The sequence below is a fragment of the Enoplosus armatus genome, chromosome 6 (assembly GCF_043641665.1).
Source record: "Enoplosus armatus isolate fEnoArm2 chromosome 6, fEnoArm2.hap1, whole genome shotgun sequence".
NCBI lineage: Eukaryota > Metazoa > Chordata > Actinopteri > Centrarchiformes > Enoplosidae > Enoplosus > Enoplosus armatus.
This window is the reverse complement of record NC_092185.1, coordinates 6,667,907-6,681,664: the sequence shown is the minus strand read 5'-3', so window position 1 is coordinate 6,681,664 and position 13,758 is coordinate 6,667,907. Positions and strand designations below refer to the sequence as shown.

The following is a 13,758-nucleotide window of genomic DNA, read 5'->3' as shown; positions in this document are numbered from 1 at the left end:
AATACTTTGATGTGTGCTTAATGTGTGTCTTTAAATAAAAATGTTTGCATATGGATTCAGAGGAAGATTGAGGGATGAAATGTCAGATACTCACCACCTGAACTTGTCCATCCTCGCCAATACGGTGGAACTGGACCTGTTGATTGGCCAGTGTGTAGTGCAAAGTCTGCTGGGTGGTGGTCTCAATGTGGGCTGTTTCGTCTGCGAGGCCACCCTCTGGTTAGGAGGACAAGCAGCATGGTCATTGGTGTGTGTGTACACAGCTCGTGTGTACAGAATTAGGTCAGGAATACAGTGCAAAAGATTACAGCATGAGAAATAAAAAATGAGGTCTCCAAGACACAGACACATAAACCAACACACACCTACTCATGATCATGCAAGGGGCCTTAGCGACCTCTTGTAAAAAACCTGGCTAATTCCCAGACCATCTGCTGGATGATGGCGTGTTTATACTTTATCAAACGCCTAAATACACAACAAGGACTCTCCAGCTAACCATCCAAACACACTCATGGTCTAGCAGCCAAACACAAACTCCAGGCCTCAGTCTAAACCCCGGCTATCACACCAGCAGTCTGAAACCCCTGCCTGGACCCAACGCAGCTCCAAACCAACCATATCAGCAATCAAAGACGGCAGAGCGGTCAGTGACAGTGGAGTCTACACCACAGGCCAATAAACAACATCACACCTTCTTTTGTAAGACGTCAAAATGTGCAGCAATAAAAGACCATTTGGGAGAAGTGAGGGCTGAAAGGATTTTAGGTCATGCGGCAGTGCTGAGGAAGGCCGTCTGACTACTTTTTTGAGCATGAAAAAAAGAATCAGGGAATGTAGCTTTAAATGACATAAAACATACAGCACGTATCACATACACCTCAAAAGCTCTGTTTTGTGTTATGTTACTTTGAAAAGTAAGGCTGTCTGCCATCTTTCATTATTACTGCTATGTACTGTATTATGTAAATAATACTCACTACATTTGTTTGCCAGACGAGGAAGCAAGAGCCAGGTGGCTTGTCTGAGCTCTACTTGCTGGTTCACTGATAAAAATGATTTAAAAGCAGAAGAATTGCCTCTTTCCTGTCCATTAACGTGTAATCTGATTAAGGAAGGAATGATTGTTTTTGCATGTTTATGCATGGACCATCTGAAGTAGTATTTGTGTTGTACACTCTGGGGTGTGTGTGGCCTGAAAAAGCAGGGCCTGACAATCCACCCCTCATGTGTGCTCACAGGATATTTGGGTTTCCCCTAAAGTCTTACTTTTCCTTGGTTAGAGGTGAGAGGTGATGGCTCACAGGGAGGGAAGGACAGCAGGCATTGTGTGCAGATTACAACCATCTGCAGCAATACACCCTGTATCTGCATTTGGGCTCAGGTCTTAAAATAGCTTTCATATGGCTTTTTAATTAAGATCTGTCTCAGTTTACTGTGCGTGACTGTGTTTGTTGACTATTTTCATACAGTAATTTTCCTGCATAAAAGTAATAGAACAGGAGGTGAAAGAGAAAAAGGGAACTTTAAATAATTTGTCTTCAGAGAGAGAAAGGCACATGTAAATTATGCAACTTGGTACTTCACTGATCTATTTGCACCAGTCCAATGCTAATGGAGAGCCTCTTGGTGAACTTAACAGTAACATTTTAAAGAAATAACTATTAATTGGTAGCTATCCATAGTGAACTTCGGTCACAACCATAAGAAAGCTTTGGCTAGACGATAAATTTCCAACTAATGTAACATGCCCCTCCACTGAAACCAATACAAACTTAAAACCAATGGGATTTTTGGGGGGTTTGTAGTTGATTCTCACAACTGGGCATTTTGTTAGTTTAGAAAACAACTGCAGAAAGGTAGCAACGTTATCAGCTGATAAAGACTCATGAGAGTGGAGCCAGGTAGGTATTAGTTTTCTCAGAGATAATGTTTAAGTGCTCACTCCAAAAGCATTTCACAAGAAAGGTTTCAAAAGATTCCAAAGTACTTTGATTTCTCAAATACAGAGTCACAAGCTCAAAATGTTGACTTGAATGTGATTTTTAAAAGGTGATCTAGTGTTTAATTTGTTGGCATTCACTTGAGTGCATGATTCTTTGTCATATGTTGTGATCTGCCATAATTCCTGACTTATTCCGGCTGTTCCCTGTTAAGTTTTTTTCAGATATGTTTGGATAAAGAATGATATACAGTAAAAATCGCCCTGGACCAAATGTAAATGTTCTGGAAAGTACCTTTGAAAAAGGGGGATCGTCTTATATTTGAGAACTATACATGATTTTCTGAAGGGATTCAACGCTCTTTTTCTCTATCTGGCACTGTTGCTGTGTCTCTCCTTCTATCGGGCTGTCACATAACATATAGGCACATTAATCCAGCAAACTCCCGCCCTTCCTGTTCAGGGGTACTTAGGGCGTAAATACATAAAGAGTTATTGTGTTCACAGCAATGTATCTACACACAGACTATGCACACACACAAACAAGACCACATTCTAGATAGCATGTGCCATGGTTGTGATACACAGAAAGTTATACAGATCTGGGTACAGCAGTACATGCCTTCTTCTCTGCAACACTTTAGCAGCACACACAAATACATGCTTTACAGCCCCCTGATAATAATCTGTACTTTACCTCCGGCTGTACTGCGAGGCGTGCGTTTGGAGAAGCTCTTGACAGCCAGACTCTGGCCGCGTTGCTTCCGTCTCCAGGCGGTACGACACTTTGAGTCAATGCTTTGCTTGATGCGGTACCAGTCTGACTCAGTGATGCCAAATTTGTGGAATAAGTGGCCTGTGGGGACAAGGAGAGGTCAAATGTCTTCACATGCTGTACAAATAGTTGCTTGGTCATGAATGGGTGCATCACATCTCCAAATTGATCTGTCTTTTTGCCTCGGAAATGCTCCCTCCTCTAATTTGCCTCTTCTTGTCTGTTTTAGTGCTGCAGGACACAGTGGAGGAAACAAGCAAGTACTCTATACTTTAAATATTCTCACATGCCCTCACCTAAACTTGAAGGTAACATCAGCAGCAATATTGTAGTAGGATAATAGCCAGAATAATTCACTAGCAAGAATATCACAATGCCAGCTGCACACTTTATGGATGAATTTTCTTTTTACTATTTGAAGGTTGTGTCTTGGCTTGTTGGTACATCTAATCCAAAACTTTTAACGATGTCAGCATATAGTCATATAGCCTACATACAGTCTTTGCAATAATTCTTGCAGGATGGAAAAACTGACCTGAGCTGACCTGATTCTTTACTACTTCTACTCGACACCCTTTGACAAGCAATGTTAACACATGCCTGTGACTGTCCCTCACCCCTCCCTCAGTGGAGCTATGTGCAGGTGAGACTGGATGCAGAGCTTGGCCATCTACCTCAGTGTTATGAACTGTTAAACAGGGGTGAGCCGCTTGACAGCTGATTTCTACATAAATTAACAACGCAGCTACAGCCTGAGGCTATAAAATGAGACGGAGGGGTATCTATGGCAGCGTATGGCAGCCCTTTCACACCTGATGGGTCCTGTACAGGCAAGCAGGGCAGTTGCTTCTTCATTCCTTTTACTTTTTTTTTCGTTTTTTTTTAAGGCAGGCAGAATGAGTCACTCAAAAGTCACCTGGCCCTGCTCCAACCTCTGCATACCTCTATGTCAGGGCAAATCTGCATGTAACTACACACACCCACACTGCTGAGAGGAAATACAGGTAACCAAGTACACAAAACACTTATGTATGCCATGGGGGATATTTACTAAAACCTCCTGCAGGGGGCATAACGTGTACTCCGAAGGAAAGGCTACCGCTCACAGAGCCTCTCTTTACACTGCAACATATGAACCATATAAATATAGTATATAGCCACAGGACTTTCATAAATATCCGTCTGTCTACCATCATAACCCTGACTCTGCTTAATCACGAATCAAAGAGTTCACTGAATCGAGGGTGACTCCATTAGGATCTCTCTACCAGACATGTGCTTGTCATTTAGAGTCTGGTATGTTATAAAATGTGTTGCACATTTATGCGTGTGTGCAATGATGAATGCATGTTGTTGTAACCCGCCTTGTGAATACAGACTGCAGTCTATTTCTGTGTTCAATTTGGTGCCGCTTTGTAATGGAACTGGGATGAAATGTGGGAAGGTCTCAGAAAGTTCATTTATTGCTGTACAGGGGCAAGGACTTAAACCCCTGCTGAGTGAAATTTATTAGAATAATTTCAACTATGCAGAAATCATGTAATGATCATGAGATAAACAGTGGTTACTAGACACCGCCTTGGCAGTTACAAGTAGGTCATTTTGCCAATGAAGTTATCACAAACTGGCAAACAGCTCAGAAACACTTGACAAGATATACTGCAGGGTCAGGACAACAAAATGTCTACTCCTACGCATACTTATAAGGATAAATCTTTTCTGGATTCACTTCCAAGGCCTGATGGGGTCTGTCAGTGCCAGCAGCTGGGACATAAAAAGACACTTCTTTTTATAAGCGGGCTTGTCATATAACGTTTACCACCGGGTCTACCACCACTTTGTCAAAAACCTACCACAAAGTGAAGCAGGTGGCATGAAATTGATACACCTCTCAAAACTAGACGGTTATGATGTCAATGCAGGAGGACTCACAGCGAATGCCATAAATCATGAGCGGGTCCAGCTGCTTCTTGCCATGTTTGCCCTGGCCGGAGAGGTTTGACATGGCCTGGATCTCCCGATGGAACAGGTAGTCCAGCAGCGTCAGTGCCATTTTCTCTGCTGTGCGGCAGTTCGTGGTGATGTGGAGCATGTCAGCTGGAGACACTGGGCAACGAACTCGCATCTCTGGGTTGTTCTCATCTCCCAACCAGGTGCCCGTTGGGTAATCATCTGGCAGAAACAGGAACAGTTACTCAAACACAGAAAACCTATTAACAATACAGAGATCTGGGGCAGTATGTAAATTCTACCTCACATTCCTTCACTGAAGAAAAGAAAAATATATCTATACTATAAGATTTACTTGTATTGATTTACAGGTTGACAAATACTAAGCTGGTACCGAACAACTGAGATACTTCATGTAATACAATAGCACACCCATGTGGCAGTGATGGAGAAGTACGTGAATTGTGGGCAAAACTGTGTCATTATTAAATATATTAAAAAGCAGAATATGTGGTTTGGCTGTTTGCTCACAGCGTATGTTAGCTGTTAAATCCACCACACAAACAAATACACAAACAAAGCATGAGACACATGGCTCTGAATACCACATGGTACCATCTAGCTAATGCTGACTAACACGGTTTTATCATGGTAACCCACAGCTGAAAATAAATAATAGTTTGCCTTTGAAGATAACCAAGAACTTCCCAAGTCCACTGAAAATAACCAAAGCAACAATCACAGTAAATATAACAATGTGGACTTCATTTAGGTTTGCACAATTAGAAGTGAACTATTCTCTCTCAGCCTCAGCCAGAACCACCAACCAAAACTACCTAAAACATGAATGACCGATCAGAGTATTTATCATTACATTATGAGACAGAACCACAGGGACATGGAACATGACGCATCAGCACAGTTTGCTTTCCATTCAATATGGAGACCATCTGAAAGAGTCCTGTTGGCCACGTTAAGTCCAATCTTAACACAACAATCAAAAGCAACGGGTCATCCACTAATCACAGGGTTGGCAGTTCAATTCCCAGTCCCTCCTGAGCCGGTGAACCCCAAATTGCTCACTCTCACACTCACTGCCTTTGGTGCGTGAGTGATTACTACCCTAGTAATCCATTACAACTGCCTTCTGCATTGCGCAGTGGACACAGATGACCTTGCTGCACACTGTATTCATTCACACCACTGTTTTGCAATTTTTCTTGCTGTTCAACCTGTGGTGGCATTATTCAAGATTTGCAACAGTGATTGGCTTCAAGTACATGCAAAGAATACCAATATATGCAAGTGAGAAACAAGATTTTAAATCAGTGTCAATATAGCCAATATGTTTTTTTTGTATTTCTATCCACTAACAGACTACAAGGGAACAAGAGCAAGAACATACATATGTGTGTTTCTGTGTCTATATCAGCAGTGTGAAGTCATAAGTCATACCTTCTGAATTGAGTGTGATGAGTGTGACATTTTGGCCATTTTGCGCGTTGCTGGACTGGCCACCATTAGAAACAGAGTCACTGGCCTCTGAGCCGCTGTCTTGTTCTTCCTGACTCTCCTCCGGGCCCGGTACCTTTACCAGGATTGTGTTCTGCCGCCTCCTGGTCACCGTGCTAAAAGGAAATGTAAATTTGCAATCAGCAGGTCTAACATACATACAGATCATGGCAGTGGTCAAATTGTATGAGGAATTCAGATTCTGTACAGTCCTCTATTGCCAGGACTGAAAACTGGTGGAAGGGACATGTGATTACTGTTTTCCAATAAGGAACCCAATATTGTTTATGAGGCTCTGTGTTGGGTAGGATTTGCACATTCCTCCAGTTCATACTAGGCATATTGTGTGAATGTGAGTCACTCACTTGCTGAGCAGGTTCTCCAGAGGGGTGTCTTCTGGGGTAGTGCCCTTCGGGTGTTCACTGCTCACTATCACATTTGTTTGAGGAACAACACTGAAGGACGAGTTCAAAAGAATCAATCAAGTTTATTTGTCACATGTAATCATATAAAAGGTACAATCACAGTGAAATGTAACATTGGTTAACTGGCACATGTATGCATGCTTTGCACAGTCAAATAAGTTCAAGTAATGTGGTTCTGCTAGCTCCTGTGATCTCAATACAGCTTTGTAAAATTACTGAAAGAACAACATCTCTGTATTATAAAAGACTGCACCTACTTCGGCCTGAGAATTTTCATTAATCTCAATTTGACTGCACTCTAAGCCTGAATGGAGACGATGTCAGGTTGGTGCAAATTTCACTTGTACCTTACCATCGCACTTTGTTCCAAGTTTGAGTGGCCCCCTGAGGAGACCCTGCAACCATAGGAACCTGGATAGGACTCTTTGCACAGGGCACCATGCTGTCCAGTTTGCGTCCAAGGGCTTTGCATGTAGCATCCAGAGCCTGCAACTTCGATTCAATTCCCTCCAGTCTTTGGCTGATTGATGCGGTGAATGAGACCAAGAGGTTCTGGAAACACAAATAGTAAGATGTAGTATGTGTAATATATCCCCAGTTTTGAAAAAATGAATAAATCCTGTGCACATAAAAATATATGAGCTTTGGACAGTGTCGATTATACAGAGCTGGTACCTTAATAAAAGATATGTCTTGGTTATTGTTGTGATTCTCATGGCTGCTGCTTAATTTCCTCTTTTTCTTCTGAGGCCTTTCGTCATCATCTTCATGATTGTCCAGCATATCTGGCATGGATCAAATATAGAGACACACCCTCAAAACAAAACATGACAGCCTTCTTGTTATATTTCACTATGGGATCCAAGCCAAGGCAATAGTATCTGAGTATCTGCTGATACCGAGTCCCAACACCACATACAGTATTTATTACACAGATTTTAAATAATACAGTTCCACAGTGCACTTTACTGAAAATTAACAAAACTGATTATATTTCCATGTTTGATAGTGCTGCACATGCCTAATATGGAGTCAACCAGCTAGGCGAAAGAGCAGAGAATGTCAATATCCAGCAATTCCCTATACACTGATTAGAGCACATAGAACAATAACACACTCTCATATTGTTTCATAGGAATCTTACCTGTACGGTCATCCTGGTTGAAGTCCTCCACTGTTATTTGCACAATTTCATCCAACTCTTGTTCAGACATTGTTCACAACTGAAATAAGACAATAGAAATAGTTGGTTAACTTAAAAAGACAGCAGAATATTTCTTTACTGACATGCTACTATAAGACAGAATATCATCCTGCTGTGTCTGTTGCTGCCTCTCCATTGCTGGAGATTATGCACTTAAAATTTGACTAGTTTGTCAAACAACTGAAGTAATTTCAAACTCCATATACTGTATATACTGTATTTCACTTGTTTGTACGATTCAGGGATGTTTCGGAAAGTGTTTCTTACAGGCGTAAGTTACTTGTGACCAAGAAAAAAAAAGTTTTGCCAGATTCATGAGCATCACATTCATGTAAAAATCACCTATTTGAAGACAAGACAGTTGTGACAACAGTAAGATTTCCGATTATAACATGTCTACACAGGACGTGTTTCAGTACGTTCATTAGCTGTCTGTCTCATGTGCGCCTGATGGAACAGATACACTTCTATGTTAAATAATACAACTGTCTCTATTATATAATCTACTACTGTTCCTGTCTACTACTTTATTTGTGCTTTACACATATAACCACAACCCAGGACACCTTTTTTCGGTTTTAAGTCTATTTTCTTCTGTTTCACTAGTGTATTTAATCAGAATCAGAATCAGAAATACTTTATTGATCCCCGGGGGGATATTTTACAGTACTGGTGCTCCCATTCAAGATTAGAAAGCAGCATAAATTTAGAAATAAAAGTATGTACAAAACATAAAAATAAGAAAACATCCTCAATCCTATACAAACAAGCTTTGAAGGTTGAATGGTCACCATCACTCTCACATTTTGATTACATATGATTTTTTAAGTTGAGTTACGCGTGAGCTATTGGTTATTAAAATATTTAGCTGTCTATAAACTACAACCAAAGAAATATGGTTATTACACAAACACCTTTGCCAACATGACATCTAAGACTTATTTCCCCTTGCTCTGATCATCTATGTCATCATCTAAGTCTATACACATTTTGCATGCTATATGTAATGCTTATTAAGCCTCCATGCTTAATAAATGTATTATGCGTTATTTGGTTATGATCATGAAATTGCTATTTTGTGTGCCAACATAACTGTATGGACATCTACAAATTAAAATTAAAATTAAACACAAAGTTGAGTAATTATTTATTTCTGTGCATCACTCCATCAAAGTTCAATTTCTTTTGCAATTTCTACGGATTTAAGTCTGCTATATTATTTACTTGAGCTTTTATCTGACTGCATTTGCATCTTAAGACATAAAATGTTAAAAGCATGAAAATGAAAGAGAATTTTGCTTCTAAAAACGGAGCAGGTCACATTCATAGCCCTTTGCACAGTTAATTGAATACATGTAAGGATGCATTTTTAACTCTATTGGTTACTTAAACTCCGAGTCAAACAGGAATACAGTCATTGTATATTTGTACAGCATGCAAGTGTACAGGAGCATGTCTCCTCAGAGACACAAGACAGAAGTAGGGTGACAGTAACTGTGTGTCTGAGTGTGAGAGAGGGAAGATCAGTATCCAGAGACATGCGCCAGCCTTCTCCTGTGTCTTGTTTTACATTAATGGGCCTATATCAATTCAGTGTAAATATATATGGGCAATTTAGTGGTGTTATTTAAAAGCATGTCATTATCAATGATAGCTGTTTTGAAACTGCAAAACCCGTTAGCACTTGTATTAACTGACAGGCGATATTAGCTACAGTTAGCTCTGGTCGTATGGGGGGAAAGGGTAAGGTAACGTTACAGCTGTTTTTGGTAAAACCCTGCTTTTCTAGATAGCCAGCTAGATACCTCCTAAGCTACTACGACCATGAAAATATCATACAGCGCGGGTAAATTATTGCTAGCCTGGCTAACTACGTAACTCCATAACGTTAGTGACGTAACGGCTAGCTAACTGGGCGGCGGTCTCTTGACGATGTAAAATAAAGATGCAAAATAAAACAAACTGAGGAAATTGACCAACTTCACGTGCTAGCTGGCTAGGCACCTGTGTAATTTCATTAAATGTATCCCAGGTGACGTTATTACTACTGCATTTCGGCTAACTACCTAGCTACTACCTAGCCTGAACAGCAACGCACGCTAGCTGGTGTTAGCTGGCACTACAAAATCAGATTTGCAAGCTTGCGTGCTAACGTTAAAGCTGAAGCAGTGCAAACGAGTCGCTGTTTAAGCTAGCGTGGTGGTTAGCATGCTAGTTGGGCCTAAGGGCCGCCAAAAGGTAATGCAAGAATCGTAAAGTATTGGAAGAAATAAGGGTAAAATATGATTTTGATTCGGCTTCTGTCCCCCATTGCTGGCACACAACACATGTACCGTGTAAGATTGGGTTATATTACCGTGTGAATGATGAATTCTCGTGTTGTTTGTAGAGATTCCGATAACGGCGTCGTTCCTCGCGAGAGATGAGCCCTTGCCTTCGTGTGTTCCTCACATGGAGGGTTCCTCACTCATTCAGGGGAGTCCGGGCCCAGTCAATAACAGTCTGCCGCCGCCAGTCTGCACTGTAGAAGCGGCACGCAAACTAATCAGCAGACTTAACGTTAACTACTCTACGTCTCAGTTCATTTATAACAAGAAACGGTAACAACGAGACTGTTTAAGCTGTTAAATTGTTTCATATTAAATAACCTAAAAATGGCTTCGACAGAAATTGTTTTTATTAATTTGTTGTGGACGGGGTCGCTAACTAACATGAAGTATCACCACTGACGAGACAAACTGAATCCGTAAGTGGTTATTTTATAATTTAGGATTACTTAATAGTAATTCTAAATGTAAAGGTGCCCCCCAGAATAAATTGTCCAACGCCCCAAATATCTGTTAGTTTTAACCCTGGCCTCATATTCCAGAAGTGGTTGACAAAAATAAACTTGTTTGTTTTCTACATTGCTTGTTTTGCATGTCTGCCGGTCGTGCGACTGTTCAACGATTAGTGTGACTGGAGGCGGTGTTGACCAGATTTGGAGGGGGTGAAACTCGTTATGATCATGTATAAATATGTATGGCAGCGACCAAAATGTCATACAAATGTGAAGTAGGCCAATGTAAATTCCAGACCCAGACATGTGATGAAGACAAAGAATATGACAAATACGAGGATTACTGTTATTTATCTACATAGTTTGAGTTCAGATAATCCTGTCTTGTGTAGAAGTGTAAAAGTTGTTAAAATTGTTGTCGTAATTTAACAAAATCATAATAATAGGAAGACAAGAAGAAGAAATTAAAACACAGAAACGTCCGAACCCCTTTTATATTTTTCAATATAAGACATAACAAAACAATAATGATGATAATAATAATAATAATAATAATAATAAAGTGTAACATAAATAACTTAAGGCATAAATAAACTAAAAAGTGCAATAAAATGTAATGAAATAAAGTGCAGCATAAATAACAAAATGAGCAAAACAAATATAAGGTAGGTGCAAACCTCAACACAACCCACACCACCATCTCCACCCATGTTAACACTGTGTTTTGTTTGTGAGTATTTCTCATATGATGACTTGCAATAAAAAAAGAAAATAACTTTGCAATGATGTGCAGTGAGACTTCCCTCTAAGGGGACAAGTGCCATTAAAAAAAATAAAAAAATAAAACATATAATAAAGATACAAACAAAACCTTTAAGAAGCTGGAGGGTTGTCATTTCCTGGCTTTTTTCTTTCCATAACCACGTTTCTCCAGCACAGCTCTTAATTCGCCATATGACTGAGTCTCAGACGCTTGGCAGTACCAGTTGCCAAAGTACTGAAGATGTGATGGTGGCTTTCTCTCTTTCTTGCACTTTCTGCAAAGGATCACGTCTGTCTTCTTCACATATTTTCTTGTAACGGTGCCAGCGCACTCCCTCTCCTGTTTTCTCTTCCTGTATCGTTGAGTGGTGTAAGGAACACCTTGACTGGACGTCTGCATCTGAGTTGTTGGTGGCATAGCTGAAGGGAATGGTAGGTTGAAGAACATCACCTGTGAGGGTCCATGCACTGTTGGAAGCTGCACTGATGTTAAAATGATGGGGAGACAGACGGGTGGTGCTGGTGCAGTGACAGGAAGTGGAGCCTGGGAGATAGCCTGAGGTTGCGGCCTCCCCTTGAGCTTCGCCTCCCCAGCTGTGTTTAGAGGCAGGATGAAAAGGTGAGGCTCAGCCAAATTACCAGAATGTAGACATGGTCCTTTCTGCATAGCCGCAGGAAGCTTCTCAGGTCCTGCCATGGGTGCATCTGGAGCTGGGTTACCCTGCTTCAGAGTCTGTTGTTCCTGTGACTTGCAATGCCTGCTGAACCTAGGGAAAACATAAAACAACCAATATTAATAAACATTTACTTAAGCAGTAATACACAAATGGTGTGCTCACATAGCAATTGATCAGACCCTCTCATGTTATTGCTTTTGTAAAATGGCTACTTCTTTTAGATTTAACCCAGGAATGCAAAACCGACCAATGGAAACAATGCATAGAACATGCTCTGCATAAAATATCATGAAAGGCATGTATATGAAGCTTGTTAATTTTCTCACCATTGTGTGACTGTTGCAGCATTCACTTCTGGGAGCTGAATGGCGGTCTCACTCATCACCTTAGCATTGGCGACGATGCACTCTCGGATGTGCACGAGTCACCATTGAGAAGCAAGACGCCCTCAGTCCGACACGGTGCACAACGATTGGGTAGAGAGCACAGAGCCTTGTGAAGATGGCCTCCACCACTCTGTTACAGTCAGGCCACTGTGCAGGACTGTGAGCCCCGACGAAACACCTGCAAATTACAAAAGAAGAGATATTGTTAATATAAGATTGTTTTCAATGTGTGATCCTTACTCTCCGTGTTACTTTTATTGTTCTATTTTTCCTTTCTTGTTTGTTTTGTCTAAACGTTCATTTTTAATCTGTGGACAGTTATGCTGTCTTGTCTTGTTTTCTTTTTTTAATGAATGCTTTTGTTTGTTTTTGTTTAAATTACTATAGTATGAGTCTTGTGTAATGTATGTTCCCCCAGGAAGATAATCCTAGTAACCTGGGATGAATTGGTTCAGGTACAGGTGAAATGACTCAAGCGACGTGGACCCTCTGGCACAGTGGTAGGTTGGCAGACGGTGCCCTCCCTTCATGACGGCTCCTGTCTGTGTGTAGAGCTGCACCCCTGGAGGATCCTGGATGCAGGCCACATGCTTCTGCTGGGACTTCCAGATCTCGCTCATCCTGGCTGAGTTGATTAGTGGGACTCCCAGTCTGTCACAACCAGCGTCTCCACCAAAGGCCTGGATAAGGCTCTCAATCAGAGCCTGGGTCTCCTTGGTCCCACGGGTGGTTCTCCTGCAATGCAGGGCTAGCACGCTTTGGCTGATACAGTGCAACACATCAGCCTCGGATAGTCGTACCCAGTCAGCTTCTAGCTCTGCACGCTTCGCCTCCTTCAGGGTCATCAGGTCGCCCTGGTCCCATATGAAAATACAGTGGCTGAGGCGACTCATGAAGGTGGCATACAACTGGTGAGAGTCAGTGGTGCAACCCACAGCAAACCTCCGCATGAAGTGCAATATGTCTAACCTAACGGTCATTTGCTCCCACTCTTCAAACATCTTCAGAGTGTTGCCACAGCAGTCTCGGTCGACATACAGTACCTCAGGAGGATCCACCCCAGCCACTCTGTATCGATTGATGAGGCCTTCAATCAATCATCATCATTCAAACGTCACAGGCCGGATCAGGCCCGATGTGACAGCACTGGCAATCCTCTTGCAATCTGTCAGGTACTGGACCGTCTTCTGCAACCAGACCTCAGCATGACGCTCCTGCAGTTTCTGCTGGATCTGGCTGCTGCTGTTTCCCGGCCCTCGCTGACGCATCAAACTGGCTACCTTGACATCACAGGCAAGTTTTGATGTGAGAATGCAAGGGAACTGCACCCTGCGGCCAACGTCGAG

At 41.6% G+C, this 13,758-nt stretch overlaps 1 protein-coding gene across 1 annotated transcript in view; it reads right to left on the bottom strand.

Annotated features, from left to right (window-relative positions):
• banp (BTG3 associated nuclear protein) overlaps nt 1–10,237 on the bottom strand; it is a 33,783-nt gene extending 23,546 nt beyond the window's left edge. Inside the window, exons 1-9 of the mRNA XM_070907254.1 lie at nt 10,165–10,237; nt 7,749–7,827; nt 7,280–7,389; nt 6,957–7,156; nt 6,545–6,634; nt 6,123–6,295; nt 4,650–4,889; nt 2,640–2,798; nt 95–216 (exon numbers count right to left, since the gene is read on the bottom strand). Coding sequence (XP_070763355.1) covers nt 95–216; nt 2,640–2,798; nt 4,650–4,889; nt 6,123–6,295; nt 6,545–6,634; nt 6,957–7,156; nt 7,280–7,389; nt 7,749–7,818 — 1,164 coding nt within the window. The 5' untranslated portion in view covers nt 7,819–7,827; nt 10,165–10,237. The remainder of the gene's footprint in view (nt 1–94; nt 217–2,639; nt 2,799–4,649; nt 4,890–6,122; nt 6,296–6,544; nt 6,635–6,956; nt 7,157–7,279; nt 7,390–7,748; nt 7,828–10,164) is intronic.
• Nucleotides 10,238–13,758: the final 3,521 nt, after the last annotated feature.